We start from the raw sequence: 19,680 nt of genomic DNA on the forward strand, positions 1-19,680 counted from the left end.
GTTGAGTGAGGGGGGTGAGTTGTTGAGTGAGGGGGTGAGTGTTGCTGAGTGAGGAGGGGTGAGTGTTGTTGAGTGAGGGGAGTGAGTGTAGTTGAGTGAGGGGGTGAGTGTTGTGTGAGGGGGTGAGTGTTGTGTGAGGGGGTGAGTTTTGTTGAGTGAGGGGGTGAGTTTTGTTGAGTGAGGGGGTGAGTGTTGTTGAGTGAGGGGGGTGAGTGTTGTTGCGTGAGGGGGGGTGAGTGTTGTGTGAGGGGTGTGTGTTGAGTGAGGGGGTGTGGTGTTGAGTGAGGGGGAGTGAGTGTTGGTGAGTGAGGGGGTGAGTGTTCAGTGAGGGGGTGAGTTGTTGTTGAGTGAGGGGGGGGAGTGTTGTTGAGTGAGGGGGTGAGTGTTCAGTGAGGGTGTGAGTGTTGTTGAGTGAGGGGGTGAGTGTTCAGTGAGGGGGTGAGTGTTGTTGAGTGAGGGGGGGGTGAGTTGTTGAGTGAGGGGCTTTTCTAATTGGAGGGCTGTGACCAGTGGTGTTCAGCAGGGATCAGTGCTGGGACCTGGATTGGATTTGTTTATTGTCACGTGTACCGAGGGACAGTGAAAAGTATTTTTCTGCGAGCAGCTCTGGTGACAGTGGGGAAGAAGCTGTTTTTGAGTCTGTTCGTGCGTGTTCTCAGACTTCTGTATCTCCTGCCCGATGGAAGAAGTTGGAAGAGTGACTAAGCTGGTGTGGGAGGGGTCTTTGATTATGCTGCCTGCTTTCCCCAGGCAGCGGGAGGTGTAGATGGAGTCAATGGATGGGAGGCAGGTTCGGGTGATGGACTTGGCGGTGTTCACGACTCTCTGAAGTTTCTTGCGGTCCTGGGCCGAGCAGTTGCCGTACCCAGGCTGTGATGCAGCCCGATCGGATGCTTTCTATGGTGCATCTGTAAAAGTTGGTAAGGGTTAATGTGGACATGCCGAATTTCCTTAGTTTCCTGAGGAAGTATAGGCGCTGTTGTGCTTTCTTGGTGGTAGCGTCGACGTGGGTGGACCAGGACAGATTTTTGGAGATGTGCACCCCTAGGAATTTGAAACTGCTAACCATCTCCACCTCGGCCCCGTTGATGCTGACAGGGGTGTGTACAGTACTTTGCTTCCTGAAGTCAATGACCAGCTCTTTAGTTTTGCTGGCATTGAGGGAGAGATTGTTGTCGCTACACCACTCCACTAGGTTCTCTATCTCCCTCCTGTATTCGGACTCATCGTTATTCGAGATCCGGCCCACTATGGTCGTATCGTCAGCAAACTTGTAGATGGAGTTGGAACCAATTTTTTGCCACACAGTTGTGTGTGTACAGGGAGTAGAGTAGGGGGCTAAGTACGCAGCCTTGCGGGCCGCCGGTGTTGAGGACTATTGTGGAGGAGGTGTTGTTGTTAATTCTTACTGATTGTGGTCTGTTGGTCAGAAAATCGAGACTCCAGTTGCAGAGTGGGGAGCCAAGTCCTAGGTTTTGGAGCTTTGATATGAGCTTGGCTGGGGTGAGTGTTGTTGAGTGAGGGGGGTGAGTGTTGAGTGAGGGGGTGAGTGTTGTTGAGTGAGGGGGTGAGTGTTGTTGAGTGAGGGAGTGAGTGTTGTTGAGTGAGGGGAGTGAGTGTTGTTGAGTGAGGGCGGTGAGTGTTGTTGAGTGAGGGGGGTGAGTGTTGTTGAGTGAGGGGGTGAATGTTGTTGAGTGAGGGGGGGTGAGGGTTGCTGAGTGAGGGGGGTGAGGGTTGTTGAGTGAGGGGGTGAGTGTTGAGTGAGGGGGTGCGAGTGTTGTTGAGTGAGGGGGTGAGTGTTGTTGAGTGTTGGGGGGTGAGTGTTGAGTGAGGGGGTGAGTGTTGTTGAGTGAGGGTGTGAGTGTTGAGTGAGGGGGTGAGTGTTGTTGAGTGAGGGGGGTGAGTGTTGTTGAGGGGGGTGAGTGTTGTTGAGGGGGGTGAGTGTTGTTGAGGGGGGTTGAGTGTTGTTGAGGGGGGTTGAGTGTTGTTGAGGGGGGGTGAGTGTTTTTGAGGGGGGGTGAGTGTTGAGTGAGGGGGAGTGAGTGTTGAGTGAGGGGGAGTGAGTGTTGAGTGAGGGGGGGTGAGTGTTGTTGAGTGAGGGGGGTGAGGGTTGTTGAGTGAGGGGGGTGAGTGTTGAGTGAGGGGGGGAGAGTGTTGTTGAGTGAGGGGGGGTGAGTGTTGTTGAGTGAGGGGGGGGTGAGTTGTTGAGTGAGGGGGTGAGTGTTGAGTGAGGGGGGGTGAGTGTTGTTGAGTGAGGGGGGGGTGAGTGTTGAGTGAGGGGGGGGTGAGTTGTTGAGTGAGGGGCTTTTCTAATTGGAGGGCTGTGACCAGTGGTGTTCAGCAGGGATCAGTGCTGGGACCTGGATTAGATTGGATTGGGTTTGTTTATTGTCACGTGTACCGAGGCACAGTGAAAAGTATTTTTCTGTGAGCAGCTCAACAGATCATTAAGTACATGAGAAGAAAAGGGAATAAAAGAAAATACATAATAGGGCAACACAACATATACAATGTAACTACATAAGCACTGGCATCGGATGAAGCATACAGGGTGTAGTGTTAATCAGGTCAGTCCATAAGAGGGTCATTTAGGAGTCTGGTAACAGTGGGGAAGAAGCTGTTTTTGAGTCTGTCCGTGCGTGTTTTCAGACTTCTGTATCTCCTGCCCGATGGAAGAAGTTGGAAGAGTGAGTAAGCCGGGTGGGAGGGATCTTTGATTATGCTGCCCGCTTTCCCCAGGCAGCGGGAGGTGTAGATGGAGTCAATGGATGGGAGGCAGGTTTGTGTGATGGACTGGGCGGTGTTCACGACTCTGAAGTTTCTTGCGGTCCTGGGCCGAGCAGTTGCCATACCAGGCTGTGACGCAGCCCGATAGGATGCTTTCTATGGTGCATCTGTAAAGGTTGGTCAGGGTTAATGTGGACATGCCGAATTTCCTTAGTTTCCTGAGGAAGTATAGGCGCTGTTGTGCTTTCTTGGTGGTAGCGTCGACGTGGGTGGACCAGGACAGATTTTTGGAGATGTGCACCCCTAGGAATTTGAAACTGCTAACCATCTCCACCTCGGCCCCGTTGATGCTGACAGGGGTGTGTACAGTACTTTGCTTCCTGAAGTCAATGACCAGCTCTTTAGTTTTAGAACATAGAACATAGAACAATACAGCGCAGTACAGGCCCTTCGGCCCACGATGTTGCACCGAAACAAAAGCCATCCAACCTACACTATGCCATTATCATCCATATGTTTATCCAATAAACTTTTAAATGCCCTCAATGTTGGCGAGTTCACTACTGCTGCAGGTAGGGCATTCCACGGCCTCACTACTCTTTGCATAAAGAACCTACCTCTGACCTCTGTCCTATATCTATTACCCCTCAGTTTAAAGTTATGTCCCCTCGAGCCAGCCATATCCATCCGCGGGAGAAGGCTCTCACTGTCCACCCTATCCAACCCCCTGATCATTTTGCTGGCATTGAGGGAGAGATTGTTGTCGCTACACCACTCCACTAGGTTCTCTATCTCCCTCCTGTATTCGGACTCATCGTTATTCAAGATACGGCCCACTATGGTCGTATCGTCAGCAAACTTGTAGATGGAGTTGGAACCATGTTTTGCCACACAGTCGTGTGTGTACAGGGAGTAGAGTAGGGGGCTAAGTACGCAGCCTTGCGGGCCCCCGGTGTTGAGGACTATTGTGGAGGAGGTGTTGTTGTTCATTCTTACTGATTGTGGTCTTTTGGTCAGAAAATCGAGACTCCAGTTGCAGAGTGGGGAGCCAAGTCCTAGGTTTTGAGCTTTGATATGAGCTTGGCTGGGGTGAGTGTTGTTGAGTGAGGGGGGTGAGTGTTGTTGAGTGAGGGGAGTGAGTGTTGTTGAGTGAGGGGGTGAGTGTTGTTGAGTTGAGGGGGTGAGTGTTGTTGAGTGAGGGGAGTGAGTGTTGTTGAGTGAGGGGAGTGAGTGTTGTTGAGTGAGGGCGGTGAGTGTTGTTGAGTGAGGGGGGTGAGTGTTGTTGAGTGAGGGGGTGAATGTTGTTGAGTGAGGGGGGGGTGAGGGTTGCTGAGTGAGGGGGTGAGGGTTGCTGAGTGAGGGGGGTGAGGGTTGTTGAGTGAGGGGGTGAGTGTTGAGTGAGGGGGTGCGAGTGTTGTTGAGTGAGGGGGGTGAGTGTTGTTGAGTGAGGGGGGGGGAGTGTTGAGTGAGGGGGGTGAGTTGTTCAGTGAGGGGGTGAATGTTGTTGAGTGAGGGGGTGAATGTTGTTGAGTGAGGGGGTGAGTGTTGTTGAGTGAGGGGGGGTGAGGGTTGTTGGGTGAGGGGGGTGAGTGTTGAGTGAGGGGGGTGAGTGTTGTTGAGTGAGGGGGGTGAGTGTTGTTGAGTGAGGGGGGTGAGTGTTGTTGAGCGAGGGGGGTGAGTTGTTGAGTGAGGGTGTGAGTGTTGAGTGAGGGGGGGTTAGTGTTGAGTGAGGGGGTGAGTTGTTGAGTGAGGGGTGAGTGTTGAGTGAGGGGGGGTGAGTGTTGTTGAGTGAGGGGGTGAGTTGTTGAGTGAGGGGGGTGAGTGTTGTTGAGTGAGGGGGGTGAGTGTTGTTGAGTGAGTGGGGGTGAGTGTTGTTGATGTGTACAATCCCCTCCGTGTACAAACCCCTCCGCGTACAATCCCCTCCGCGTACAATCCCATCCGCGTACAATCCCCTCCGCGTACAGTCCCCTCCGCGCACCGAGGCCTCCGCGCCCCCTGCCCTGCGCGCCCCCTGCCCTGCGCGCCCCCTGCCCTCCACGCCCCCTGCCCTCCGCGCCCCAAGCCCTCCGCGCCCCCTGCCCTCCGCGCCCCCTGCCCTCCGCGCCCCCTGCCCTCCGGTGTATCCTCTGCGTGGTGAATGTATTACTGTGACTGTGAAGCTGACACACTGCTCTGACATTGCTGCCAATCGGTTTGGTCTGGTTTCCCCCCTGCAGAGCGAACCGTGGAGCTTCCCCATCTTCGAGCAGCTCCGTCTGGACCAGAGCTCAGATTTCTCGGACACGTCATTCCAGCAGAAACTGGACGAGGCCAAAGAGCACATCAAACGGGAGATCAGGAAGGAACTGAAGATCAAAGAAGGCGCAGAGAACCTTCGTAAAGTCACCACTGACAAAAAGAACTTGTCCAATGTGGAACATGTCCTGAAAAACTCCAACCGGAAGCTGGAGGAGTTACACGAGCAACTGCAGGATCTCGATGCGCACATTGTGGTCAAGGATCCGGAGGAACTGCAAGGTAAATGCTGGGATATTTATTCTTTTTGTCCAAAATTTAGAGTATCCAATTTTGTTTCCGAATTAAGGGGTAATATATCGTGGCCAATCCCCAACCTGCACAGCTTTGGGTTGTGGGGGTGAGACCCACCCAGACACGGGGAGAATGTGCAAACTCCACACGGACAGCGGCCCAGAGCCGGGATCGAACCCGGGACCTCAGCGCGGTGAGGCGGTAAACCTCACTATGAGCCAGTCAGTTTTTAGCATTTGTGGTGGAGAGCTTTACGAGACAATACTCTGGGATTAAATTCATGGTCATCCGGAAAACAAAAGATCCATAAATGACGGCCAACATGGATTTGATAAAGACAAGTTGTGCTTGACTCACTTCATTGAGTTCCTCAGTGAAGTAATGGAGAGGATTGAAGAGTTTGGTGAAGCTGATCGTGCTGCACAAACGGACGTTCAACTATTTTGATCAACATAAATATCCAATTTATCCAAATCGGATAAATTGAGGGACACATTAAAGGGGCAGTACCTTAAAGGGAAACTGCCTTAAAATGCGAATCACAAATGAGACTTAAAACATCAAAACCAAAATGTTCTTCAAGGGGCCTGTAAGGCATCGCCTGCCCCCTCCCCGGGGACACCTGGACACCGCCTGCCCCCTCCCCGGGGACACCTGGACACCGCCTGTCCCCTCCTCGGGGACACCTGGACACCGCCTGCCCCCTCCTCGGGGACACCTGGACACCGCAACACCGCCTGCCCCCTCCCCGGGGACACCTGGACACCGCCTGCCCCCTCCCCGGGGACACCGCCTGCCCCCTCCCCGGGGACACCGCCTGCCCCCTCCCCGGGGACACCGCCTGCCCCCTCCTCGGGGACACCTGGACACCGCCTGCCCCCTCCTCGGGGACACCTGGACACCGCAACACCGCCTGCCCCCTCCCCGGGGACACCTGGACACCGCCTGCCCCCTCCTCGGGGACACCTGGACACCGCCTGCCCCCTCCCCGGGGACACCTGGACACCGCCTGTCCCCTCCTCGGGGACACCTGGACACCGCCTGCCCCCTCCTCGGGGACACCTGGACACCGCAACACCGCCTGCCCCCTCCCCGGGGACACCTGGACACCGCCTGCCCCCTCCCCGGGGACACCGCCTGCCCCCTCCCCGGGGACACCGCCTGCCCCCTCCCCGGGGACACCGCCTGCCCCCTCCTCGGGGACACCTGGACACCGCCTGCCCCCTCCTCGGGGACACCTGGACACCGCAACACCGCCTGCCCCCTCCCCGGGGACACCTGGACACCGCCTGCCCCCTCCTCGGGGACACCTGGACACCGCCTGCCCCCTCCCCGGGGACACCTGGACACCGCCTGCCCCCTCCTCGGGGACACCTGGACACCGCAACACCGCCTGCCCCCTCCCCGGGGACACCTGGACACCGCCTGCCCCCTCCCCGGGGACACCTGGACACCGCCTGTCCCCTCCTCGGGGACACCTGGACACCGCCTGTCCCCTCCTCGGGGACACCTGGACACCGCAACACCGCCTGCCCCCTCCCCGGGGACACCTGGACACCGCCTGCCCCCTCCCCGGGGACACCTGGACACCGCCTGCCCCCTCCCCGGGGACACCTGGACACCGCCTGTCCCCTCCTCGGGGACACCTGGACACCGCCTGCCCCCTCCTCGGGGACACCTGGACACCGCAACACCGCCTGCCCCCTCCCCGGGGACACCTGGATACCGCCTGCCCCCTCCCCGGGGACACCGCCTGCCCCCTCCCCGGGGACACCGCCTGCCCCCTCCCCGGGGACACCGCCTGCCCCCTCCCCGGGGACATCGCCTGCCCCCTCCCCGGGGACACCTGGACACCGCCTGCCCCCTCCCCGGGGACACCGCCTGCCCCCTCCCCGGGGACACCGCCTGCCCCCTCCCAGGGGACACCGCCTGCCCCCTCCCCGGGGACACCGCCTGCCCCCTCCCCGGGGACACCTGGACACTGCCTGCCCCCTCCTCGGGGACACCTGGACACAGCCTGCCCCCTCCTCGGGGACACCTGGACACCGCGACACCGCCTGCCCCCTCCCCGGGGACACCTGGACACCGCCTGCCCCCTCCCCGGGGACACCGCCTGCCCCCTCCCCGGGGACACCGCCTGCCCCCTCCCCGGGGACATCGCCTGCCCCCTCCCCGGGGACACCTGGACACCGCCTGCCCCCTCCCCGGGGACACCGCCTGCCCCCTCCCCGGGGACACCGCCTGCCCCCTCCCCGGGGACACCGCCTGCCCCCTCCCCGGGGACACCGCCTGCCCCCTCCCCGGGGACACCGCCTGCCCCCTCCCCGGGGACACCTGGACACTGCCTGCCCCCTCCTCGGGGACACCTGGACACCGCCTGCCCCCTCCCCGGGGACACCTGGACACCGCCTGCCCCCTCCCCGGGGACACCTGGACACCGCCTGCCCCCTCCTCGGGGACACCTGGACACTGCCTGCCCCCTCCTCGGGGACACCTGGACACCGCCTGCCCCCTCCCCGGGGACACCGCCTGCCCCCTCCCCGGGGACACCGCCTGCCCCCTCCCCGGGGACACCGCCTGCCCCCTCCCCGGGGACACCTGGACACTGCCTGCCCCCTCCTCGGGGACACCTGGACATCGCCTGCCCCCTCCCCGGGGACACCGCCTGCCCCCTCCCCGGGGACACCGCCTGCCCCCTCCCCGGGGACACCGCCTGCCCCCTCCCCGGGGACACCGCCTGCCCCCTCCCCGGGGACACCGCCTGCCCCCTCCCCGGGGACACCTGGACACTGCCTGCCCCCTCCTCGGGGACACCGCCTGCCCCCTCCCCGGGGACAGTAACCATGGTAGACGGGCCGACAGTCGGGTCGGATGACCCCCTCGATCGACCGCTGCCTGCAGCATTTGATGGTTGATTTTGGCCAGGCCCAGGAGCAGGTTCACGAGGACGTCCTCCTTCCCCACCCCTCTCCCCACCGGGTGCCTGTAGATCAGGAGCGTGGGGCTGAAGTGTAAACCAAACTGCAAGAAAAGGTGTTTTAAGTAACTGAAAAGGAGGTGCAGTGTAAAACAACCTCTGTAAGCATGGTCCACGGACTCCACAAGGCAGCAAAACGGGCAGGCACCTTGGGAGCCTGTGACCCGATGCGCCCTACGGTTATATGGGGACTGCCGTGTGCAACACTCTCGACTGCAGGTACCAGATGTGAAGGGGGAGGACCTGAAAAAGGGGTTTGATGAAGCATCACATAACAGACTTGTCAGCAAGTTTGAAGCCCTTTGCATTAAAGAGGCAATGATAGAATGGATTCAATATTGGCTCACGGCGGAGGGAGTAGTAGTGAATGGATGTTTCACAGAAGAGAGGAATGTGTAGGATGCTCCTGTCATCTGCCCCAAGCTTGTGTTGCCTGCCCAGTGCAGAGAACTAAGAGCAGGAGTCAGCAATCCAGCCCCTCCAGCCCGCTCCTCCATTCAATATGATCACAGCCAATCTCCTCTCGGCCTCAACTCCACTTTCCTGCCCCTTCTCCATAACCCTTCAACCCCCATTACTAATTACAAATCTGTCTAACTCCGCCTTAAATTTACTCAAAGTCTCGGCATCCACTGCACTCTGGGGGGAGTGAAGTCCACACATTCAGAAGTAATTTATCTTCACCTCTGTTTTAAATCCTTTACCCCTTATCCTAAAGCTACGACCTCTCCATTTCCTACAGGCTGGGAAGGGGTAAGACTCCATTATCCTGGTCCTTGTGAACAGGGGGAACTAAGCCAGAGGTTCTGCTGAGGGACTGGGGTCTGTTCGGGACTAAATCAAAAAGCAGAACCACAAAGGAGGTCATCTCTGGATTACAACCTGAGCTTTGAGCAAATTGGCTCAAGGCAGGGCAATAGTGCAGGGTAGTGCAACGGGTAGTGATAACTCGGAAAAGAAGATACCGACAGAGGAAAAAGGCTCTTCATCGAAGTGGAATACAATATTTGTAACCAGAATTGATAGCTCAGATAGAAATTAATGGTTATGATATGATGGCCGTTACAGAGATGACCAAGGTGACCAAGGCTGGGAAAGATCATTTCAAAGGAATAGGACGAAAGGAAAAAGAGGTGAAGTAACTCTGTTAATAAAGGACAGTAGTGAGAAATGATCTTGGCTCAGAAGATTAGGAGGTGCAATCGTTTTTGGGTGGAGATGTGAACTGCCAAGGGAAAGACATTAATGGTGGGAGTAATTAGAGACCCTTAACTACACAGACTGCAGGACAGAATCTAAATCGAATAATGGGGGCTTGTAAGAAAGGTAATGCAATAATTGTGGGCACTTTTAGTCTTCACATTGATAGAACAAAGAACCATACAGCACAGGAACAGGCCCTTCGGCCCTCCAAGCCTGTACCGGTCATGATACCAACCTTGGCCAAAACCCTCAGCACTTCCTGGTGCCGTATCCCTCTATACCCACCTATCTATGTGTTTGTCAAGATGCCTTTTGAATGCCATCTGCTTCCACAACTGCCCCCCTGGCAACGTGTTCCAGGCACTCACCACCCTCTGTGTAAAGAAACCTGCCTTGTACATCTCCTCTAAACTTTAACCTATGCCCCCTGGCGACTGACCCCTCTACCCTGGGAAAGAGTGCCTGCCCATCCACTCTATCCATGCCCCTCATAATCTTGTAGACCTCTATCAGGTCACCCCTCAACCTCCGTCGCTGTAATGAAAACAGTATCCTGGTGAACCTCCTCTGCACCCTCTCCAAAGCTTCCACATCCTTCTGGTAGTGTGGCAACCAGAATTGTGCGCAATGTTCCAAATGCAGCCTTACCAAGGTTCTATACAACTGCAGCATGACTTGCCAGTTTTTATACTTGATGCCCCGTCCAATGAAGGCAAGCATTCCGTTTTCTTGCTGGACTACCTTGTCCACTTGTGTTGCCACTTTCAAAGATCTGTGGACCTACACACCCAGATCTCTCTGACTTTCTATATTCCTCGGGGTATTGCCATTTACGGTATATTTCCCCTCCATGTTCGACCTACCAAAATACATTACCTCACATTTGTCCGGATTAAACTCCATTTGCCATCTCTCTGCCCAAGTCTCCAACCTATCTATGTCCTGCTGCATCCTCTGGCAATCCTCAACACTATCTGTCACTCCACCAACCTTGGTGTCATCCGCAAACTTACTAATCAGACCAGCTTCATTGGACAAATCAAATTGAAAGAAGTAGCCTCGAGGACGCATTCATAGAATGTATTCAGGATAGTTCCTTAGAACAAGGTGTGTTGGAACCAACCAGGGAACAGGCTGTTTTAGACCTGGTAATATGCAATGAGACTGAATTAATTACTGATCTCGTTAAGAGGATTCTCAAGGGAAAAGTGATCATAACTTGAGGAATTTAACATTTAGTTTGAGGAGGAGAAACAGGTCTGAACCTAAGTGCCTTAAATTTAAATAAGGGCAATAACAAAGAAATGAAGATTGGAATTGGCTAAAGTAGATTGGGAAAATAGGTTAAAAGGTGAGGCTGTAGATGTGCAGCAGCAGACTTTTAAGGAGCTATTTCATAATTCTCAATAAAGATATATGTCATGGAGAAAGAAAGACTGAACGAGAAAGACTAAACCATCTGTTGCTAGCTAAACAAGTTAAGGATGGTACCAAATTGAAAGGAGGGCTAAAAAGTTGGGAAGAATTTTAAAACCTGCAACCGACCAGATAAAGAGAAGGAAATTGGAATGAGAGGAAACTAGCGAGAAATATTAAAAAACAGTAAAAGCTACAGATGAGAAATAAAAAGACTGAATAGAAATCATAGAATCCGAGAAATCATAGAATTTACAGAAGGAGGCCATTCGGCCCATCGAGGCTGCACCGACCCTCTGAAGGAGCACCCTATCCAGACCCACTGCCCCACCCTATCCCCGCAGCCCCACCCAACCTACATAAGAACATAAGAATTAGGAACAGGAGTAGGCCATCTGGCCCCTCGAGCCTGCTCCGCCATTTAATGAGATCATGGCTGATCTTTGTGGACTCAGCTCCACTCTCCGGCCTGTACACCATATCCCCGAATCCCTTTATTCTTTAGAAAGGTATCTATCTTTTTCTTAAAAACGTTTAAAGAAGGAGCCTCAACTGCTTCACTGGGCAAGGAATTCCAGAGATTCACAACCCTTTTACATAGATTACATAGAACATACAGTGCAGAAGGAGGCCATTCGGCCCATCGAGTCTGCACCGACCCACATTAATCCCTCACTTCCACCCAATAACCCCTCCCAACCCTTATGGACACTACGGGTAATTTAGCATGGCCAATCCACCTAACCTGCACGTCTTTGGACTGTGGGAGGAAACCGGAGCACCCGGAGGAAACCCACGCGGACACGGGGAGAACGTGCAAACTCCACACAGACAGTGACCCAGCGGGGAATCGAACCTGGGACCCTGGCGCTGTGAAGCCACAGTGCTAATCACTTGTGCTACCGTGCTACTTGGGTGAAGAAGTTCCTCCTACACTCCGTCCTAAATCTACCTCCCCTTATTCTGAGGCTATGCCCCCTAGTTCTGCTTTCCCTGCCCAGTGGAAACAACCTGCCCGCATCTATCCTATCTATTCCCTTCATAATTTTATATGTCTCAATAAGATCCCCCCGTATCCTTCTAAACTCCAATGAGTACAGTCCCAGTCTACTCAACCTCTCGTCATAATCTAATCCCCTCAACTCTGGGATCAACCTAGTGAATTTCCTCTGCACTCCCTCCAGTGCCAATATGTCCTTTCTCAGGTAAGGAGACCAAAACTGAACACAATACTCCAGATGCGGCCTCACCAACACCTTATACAATTGCAGCATAACCTCACTAGTCTTGAACTCCATCCCTCTAGCAATGAAAGACAAAACTCGATTAGCCTTCTTAATCACCTGTTGCACCTGCACACCAACTTTTTGCGACTCGTGCACCAGCACACCCAGGTCCCTCTGCACAGCAGCATGTTTTAACATCTTACTGTTTAAATAATAATCCATTCTGCTGTTATTCCTCCCAAAATGGATAGCCTCACACTTGGCAACATTGAATTCCATCTGCCAGACCCTAGCCCATTCACCTAACCTATCCAAATCCTTCTGCAGACTTCCGGTATCCTCTGCACGTTTTGCTTTACCACTCATCTTAGTGTCGTCTGCAAACTTTGACACATTGCACTTGGTCCCCAACTCCAAATCGTCTATGTAAATTGCGAACAACTGCGGGCCCAACACTCATCCTTGAGGGACCCCACTAGTTACAGGTTGCCAACCAGAGAAACGCCCATTTATCCCCACTCTCTGCTTTCTGTTAGTTAACCAATCCTCTACCCATGCTACCACTTTACCCTCAATGCCATGCATCTTTAGTTTATGCAGCAACCTTTTGTGTGGCACCTTGTCAAAAGCTTTCTGGAAATCCAGATATACCACATCCATTGGCTCCCCGTTATCTACTGCACTGGTAACGTCCTCAAAAAATTCTACCAAATTAGTCAGACACGACCTACCCTTTGTGAACCCATGCTGCGTCTGCCCAAAGGGACAATTTCCCTCCAGGTGCCCCGCTATTTCCTCCTTAATGATAGATTCCAGCATTTTCCCTACAACCGAAGTTAAGCTGACCGGCCTATAATTACCCGCTTTCTGCCGACCTTTTTTAAACAGTGGTGTCACGTTTGCTAATTTCCAATCCTCTGGGACCACCCCAGAGTCTAGTGAATTTTGATAAATTGTCACTAGTGCGTTTACAATCTGAACCCTCTGAAGGAGCACCCTATCCAGACCCACTGTCCCACCCTATCCCCGCAGCCCCACCCTATCCCCGCAGCCCCACCCTATCCCCGCAGCCCCACCCTATCCCCGCAGCCCCACCCTATCCCCGCAGCCCCACCCTATCCCCGCAGCCCCACCCTATCCCCGCAGCCCCACCCTATCCCCGCAGCCCCACCCTATCCCCGCAGCCCCACCCTATCCCCGCAGCCCCACCCTATCCCCGCAGCCCCACCCAACCTACACATCCCTGGAAGGAGCAGTGGCGTAGCGGTATTGTCACTGGGCTAGTAAACCAGAGACTCTCAGTAACACTCTGGGGATCCGGATTCAAATCCCGCCCACTGCAGGTGGTGAAATTTGAATTCAATAAAAATCTGGAATTAACAGTCTAATGGTGACCATCAAACCATTGTCGATTGTCGTAAAAACCCGTCCGGTTCACTAATGTCCTTTCGGGAAGGAAATCCGCCGCCCTTCCCTGGTCTGGCCTACATGTGACTCCAGACCCACAGCAATGTGGTTGACTCTTAACTGCTCCATGAAATGGTCAGAATTTCACCAACTGTTTTTCTAACGATTGCAATTCATGACTCTTCCTTTAAAATGTTTGCAACCTTTCTCTGTCACAACAGGTATGTCATGTCATTGTGTGGAGCAGTGATGTGGGGAGTTCCGAGTGGATTTTATACATCTCTCTTTTCCTGTCACAGTTGAGCGCCCAGCCCAGTAAACGAAGGAGGGATGAAATCTGTTCCATGGCTTCCATCTGGGAACAACCTTTGACAAAGACCTGATTAGATTGTTTTTCATTTCCCCTTGCGCAGACGCACCTCAGTCTCCTGGTAGTCTGAGTCGGGAGGCTCGTCTGACTGCCAACAAGAACCGGATTGTGGCCCTCGAGAAGCAGCTTGATATTGAGATGAAGGTGAAACAAGGGGCGGAGAACATGATTCAGATGTACTCCAGTGGACCTGTCAAGGTAAGCACTGAGCTTCGGCACGTCAGGCACTCTGTTAACCATCAGCTGCTCTAGAACAACTGTTGAGGCCGCTAGGGTATGTTAAAGCAGCACAATGATTCGCCGAGACTGAGCAGTGAAACAGGGCGGCACAATGGTTAGCACTGCTGCCTCACAGCGCCAGAGACCCGGGTTCAATTCCGGCCTTGGTGATTGTCTGTGCGGAGTCTGCACGTTCTCCCCGTGCCTGCGTGGGTTTCCTCCGGGTGCTTCGGTTTCCAAAGATGTGCAAGTTAGGGGGATTGAACCATAGAATAGAATCATAGACACCCTACAGCGCAATGGGAGGCCATTTGGCCCATCGAGTCTGCACCGACTTTTGGGAAGAGAAACCTACCTCAGTCCAATCCCCCGCCCTATCCCCGTAACCCAGTAACTCCACCATAACCCAGTAACTCCACCGTAACCCAGTAACTCCACCGTAACCCAGTAACTCCACCATAACCCAGTAACTCCACCGTAACCCAGTAACTCCACCGTAACCTTTGGACACTAAGGGGCAATTTATCAATTCCAATCCATGATAAATTGGCCATGATAAAATTGCCCCTTAGGGTCCAAAGATGTGCGGGTTAGGTGGGGTTTCGGGGATAGGGCAAGGAGAGTGGGCCGGGGTCGGGTGCTGTTTCAGAGGGTCAGTGCAGACTCGATGGGCCGAATGGCGGCCTCCTGCACTGTAGGAATTCTGTGAACTGTTTTGATGCGTGAATAGAGAAAGGAAAATGATTTTGGTTGTCTGTAATGCTTGAAGACATCTTCCTGTAAATAAATAAGAACATAGCATTTGTTAGTGGGGGAGCATTTTGGAGATAGTGACCACAATTCTGTGACTTTCACTTTAGTAATGGAGAGGGATAGGTGCGTGCAACAGGGCAAGGTTTACAATTGGGGGAAGGGTAAATACGATGTTGTCAGACAAGAATTGAAGTGCATAAGTTGGGAACATAGGCTGTCAGGGAAGGACACAAGCGAAATGTGGCATTTGTTCAAGGAACAGGTACTACGTGTCCTTGATATGTATGTCCCTGTCAGGCAGGGAAGAGATGGTCGAGTGAGGGAACCATGGTTGACAAGAGAGGTTGAATGTCTTGTTAAGAGGAAAAAGGAGACTTATGTAAGGCTGAGGGAACAAGGTTCCGACAGGGCGTTGGAGGGATACAAGATAGCCAGGAGGGAACTGAAGAAAGTGATTAGGAGAGCTGAGAGAGGGCATGAACAACCTTTGGCGGGTAGGATCAAGGAAAACCCCAAGGCCTTTTACACATATGTGAGAAATATGAGAATGACTAGAGCGAGGGTAGGTCCGATCAAGGACAGTGGCGGGAGATTGTGTATTGAGTCTGAAGAGATAGGAGAGGTCTTGAACGAGTGCTTTTCTTCTGTATTTACAAATGAGAGGGGCCATATTGTTGGCGAGGACAGTGTGAAACAGATTGGTAAGCTCGAGGAAATACTTGTTAGGAAGGAAGATGTGTTGGGCATTTTGAAAAACTTGAGGATAGACAAGTCCCCCGGGCCTGATGGGATATATCCAAGGATTCTATGGGAAGCAAGAGATGAAATTGCAGAGCCGTTGGCAATGATCTTTTCGTCCTCACTGTCAACAGGGGTGGTACCAGGGGATTGGAGAGTGGCGAAAGTAGGTAGTCAAGAAGGCATACGGCATGCTTGCCTTCATTGGCCGGGGCATTGAGTATAAGAATTGGCAAGTCATGTTGCAGCTGTATAGAACCTTAGTTAGGCCACACTTGGAGTATAGTGTTCAATTCTGGTCGCCACACTACCAGAAGGATGTGGAGGCTTTAGAGAGGGTGCAGAAGAGATTTACCAGAATGTTGCCTGGTATGGAGGGCATAAGCTATGAGGAGCGATTGAATAAACTCGGTTTGTTCTCACTGGAACGAAGGAGGTTGAGGGGCGACCTGATAGAGGTATACAAAATTATGAGGGGCATAGACAGAGTGGATAGTCAGAGGCTTTTCCCCAGGGTAGAGGGGTCAATTACTAGGGGGCATAGGTTTAAGGTGAGAGGGGCAAGGTTTAGAGTAGATGTACGAGGCAAGTTTTTTACGCAGAGGGTAGTGGGTGCCTGGAACTCACTACCGGAGGAGGTAGTGGAAGCAGGGACGATAGGGACATTTAAGGGGCATCTTGACAAATATATGAATAGGATGGGAATAGAAGGATACGGACCCAGGAAGTGTAGAAGATTGTAGTTTAGTCGGGCAGTATGGTCGGCACGGGCTTGGAGGGCTGAAGGGCTTGTTCCTGTGCTGTACATTTCTTTGTTCTTTGTTCTTTGTTCTTTGAATGCCGTGCCCCTTTTCAAAAAAGGGACTAGGGATAACCTTGGGAATTACAGGCCAGTTAGTCTTACTTCGGTGGTAGGCAAAGTCATGGAAAGGGTACTGAAGGATAGGATTTCTGAGCATCTGGAAAGACACTGCTTGATTAGGGATAGTCAGCACGGATTTGTGAGGGGTAGGTCTTGCCTTACAAGTCTTATTGAATTCTTTGAGGAGGTGACCAAGCATGTGGATGAAGGTAAAGCAGTGGATGTAGTGTACATGGATTTTAGTAAGGCATTTGATAAGGTTCCCCATGGTAGGCTTCTGCAGAAAGTAAGGAGGCATGGGATAGTGGGAAATTTGGCCAGTTGGATAACGAACTGGCTAACCGATAGAAGTCAGAGAGTGGTGGTGGATGGCAAATATTCAGCCTGGATCCCAGTTACCAGTGGCGTACCGCAGGGATCAGTTCTGGGTCCTCTGCTGTTTGTGATTTTCATTAATGACTTGGATGAGGGAGTTGAAGGGTGGGTCAGTAAATTTGCAGACGATACGAAGATTGGTGGAGTTGTGGATAGTGAAGAGGGCTGTTGTCGGCTGCAAAGAGACATAGATAGGATGCAGAGCTGGGCTGAGAAATGGCAGATGGAGTTTAACCCTGAAAAGTGTGAAGTTGTCCATTTTGGAAGGACAAATATGAATGCGGAATACAGGGTTAACGGTAGAGTTCTTGGCAATGTGGAGGAGCAGAGAGATCTTGGGGTCTATGTTCATACATCTTTGAAAGTTGCCACTCAAGTGGATAGAGCTGTGAAGAAGGCCGATGGTGTGCTCGCGTTCATTAACAGAGGGATTGAATTTAAGAGCCGTGAGGTGATGATGCAGCTGAACAAAACTTTGGTAAGGCTACATTTGGAGTACTGTGTACAGTTCTGGTTGCCTCATTTTAGGAAGGATGTGGAAGCTTTGGAAAAGGTGCAAAGGAGATTTACCAGGATGTTGCCTGGAATGGAGAGTAGGTCTTACGAGGAAAGGTTGAGGATGCTAGGCCTTTTCTCATTGGAACAGAGAAGGATGAGGGGCGACGTGATAGAGGTTTATAAGATGATCAGGGGAATAGATAGAGTAGACAGTCAGAGACTTTTCCCCCGGGTGGAACAAACCATTACAAGGGGACATAAATTTCAGGTGAATGGTGGAAGATATAGGGAAGAGATATAGGAAGAGTATACAAAATAAGGTAGGGGAACTGGCAGCATGGGTTGGTACCTGGGACTTCGATGTTGTGGCCATTTCGGAGACATGGATGGAGCAGGGACAGGAATGGATGTTGCAGGTTCCGGGGTTTAGGTGTTTTAGTAAGCTCAGAGAAGGAGGCAAAAAAGGGGGAGGTGTGGTGCTGCTAGTCAAGAGCAGTATTACGGTGGCGGAGAGGATGCTAGATGGGGATTCATCTTCCGAGGTAGTATGGGCTGAGGTTAGAAACATGAAAGGAGAGGTCACACTGTTGGGAGTCTTCTATAGGCCTCCAAATAGTTCTAGGGATGTAGAGGAAAGGATGGCGAGGATGATCCTGGATAAGAGCGAAAGTAACAGGGTAGTTATTATGGGAGACTTTAACTTTCCAAATACTGACTGGAAAAGATATAGTTCGAGTACATTAGATGGGTCGTTTTTTGTACAGTGTGTGCAGGAGGGTTTCCTGACACAGTTTGTTGACAGGCCAACAAGAGGCGAGGCCACATTGGATTTGGTTTTGGGTAATGAACCAGGCCAGGTGTTGGATTTGGAGGTAGGTGAGCACTTTGGGGACAGTGACCACAATTCGGTGACGTTTACGTTAAGGATGGAAAGGGATAAGTATACACCGCAGGGCAAGAGTTATAGCTGGGGGAAGGGAAATTATGATGCCATTAGACGTGACTTGGGGGGGATAAGGTGGAGAAGTAGGCTGCAAGTGTTGGACACACTGGATAAGTGGAGCTTGTTCAAGGATCAGCTACTGCGTGTTCTTGATAAGTATGTACCGGTCAGGCAGGGAGGAAGGTGCCGAGCGAGGGAACCGTGGTTTACCAAAGAAGTGGAATCTCTTGTTAAGAGGAAGAAGGAGGCCTATGTGAAGATGAGGTGTGAAGTTTCAGTTGGGGCGATGGATAGTTACAAGGTAGCGAGGAAGGATCTAAAGAGAGAGCTAAGACGAGCAAGGAGGGGACATGAGAAGTATTTGGCAGGAAGGATCAAGGAAAACCCAAAAGCTTTCTATAGGTATGTCAGGAATAAGCGAATGACTCGGGAAAGGGTAGGACCAGTCAAGGACAGGGATGGGAAGTTGTGTGTAGAGTCTGAAGAGATAGGCGAGATACTAAATGAATATTTTTCGTCAGTATTCACTCAGGAAAAAGATAATGTTGTGGAGGAGAATGCTGAGCTCCAGGTAAATAGATTAGATGGCATTGAGGTACGTAGGGAAGAGGTGTTGGCAATTCTGGACAGGCTGAAAATAGATAAGTTCCCGGGACCTGGTGGGATTTATCCTAGGATTCTATGGGAGGCCAGGGAAGAGATTGCTGGACCATTGGCTTTGATTTTTATGTCATCATTGGCTACAGGAATAGTGCCAGAGGACTGGAGGATAGCAAATGTGGTCCCTTTGTTCAAAAAGGGGAGCAGAGACAACCCCGGCAACTATAGACCGGTGAGCCTCACGTCTGTAGTGGGTAAAGTCTTGGAGGGGATTTTTTGGTTAGAGGAGGGGGTAGGGAGGGAAACACTGAAGAAGTGTTTCGGGTTTAAGTGTCACTTGACAAGAGCTCCTCCACAAACCACCTCCAAGTTAGGGTGAGCACACGGACGTATGCAAATTTCCCCTGCAACGGCCAATCAGCAGCTCCGCTCTACTGCCCTCTGCTGGATGCTTGTCTTCATTTGAACAGCTAGGGTCTCTTGTTCAGGTACGCCTCCAAGTTAGGGTGAGCACACGGACGTATGCAAATTTCCCGTGCAACGGCCAATCAGCAGCTCTGCTCTACTGCCCTCTGCTGGATGCTTGTCTTCACTTGAACAGCTAGGGTCTCTTGTTCAGGTACGCCTCCAAGTTAGGGTGAGCACATGGACGTATGCAAATTTCCCCTGCAACGGCCAATCAGCAGCTCCGCTCTACTGCCCTCTGCTGGATGCTTGTCTTCACTTGAACAGCTAGGGTCTCTTGTTCAGGTACGCCTCCAAGTTAGGGTGAGAGGGATTCGGACCTAGGAAATGTAGAACATAAGAACATAAGAACTAGGAGCAGGAGTAGGC

At 52.7% G+C, this 19,680-nt stretch overlaps 1 protein-coding gene across 1 annotated transcript in view; it reads left to right on the forward strand.

Annotated features, from left to right (window-relative positions):
* pkn1a (protein kinase N1a) overlaps positions 1 to 19,680 on the forward strand; it is a 352,058-nt gene that overhangs the window by 142,278 nt on the left and 190,100 nt on the right. Inside the window, exons 2-3 of the mRNA XM_072491284.1 lie at positions 4,947 to 5,247; positions 13,902 to 14,056. Coding sequence (XP_072347385.1) covers positions 4,947 to 5,247; positions 13,902 to 14,056 — 456 coding nt within the window. The remainder of the gene's footprint in view (positions 1 to 4,946; positions 5,248 to 13,901; positions 14,057 to 19,680) is intronic.

This window comes from Scyliorhinus torazame, chromosome 27, assembly GCF_047496885.1.
Source record: "Scyliorhinus torazame isolate Kashiwa2021f chromosome 27, sScyTor2.1, whole genome shotgun sequence".
Lineage (NCBI taxonomy): Eukaryota > Metazoa > Chordata > Chondrichthyes > Carcharhiniformes > Scyliorhinidae > Scyliorhinus > Scyliorhinus torazame.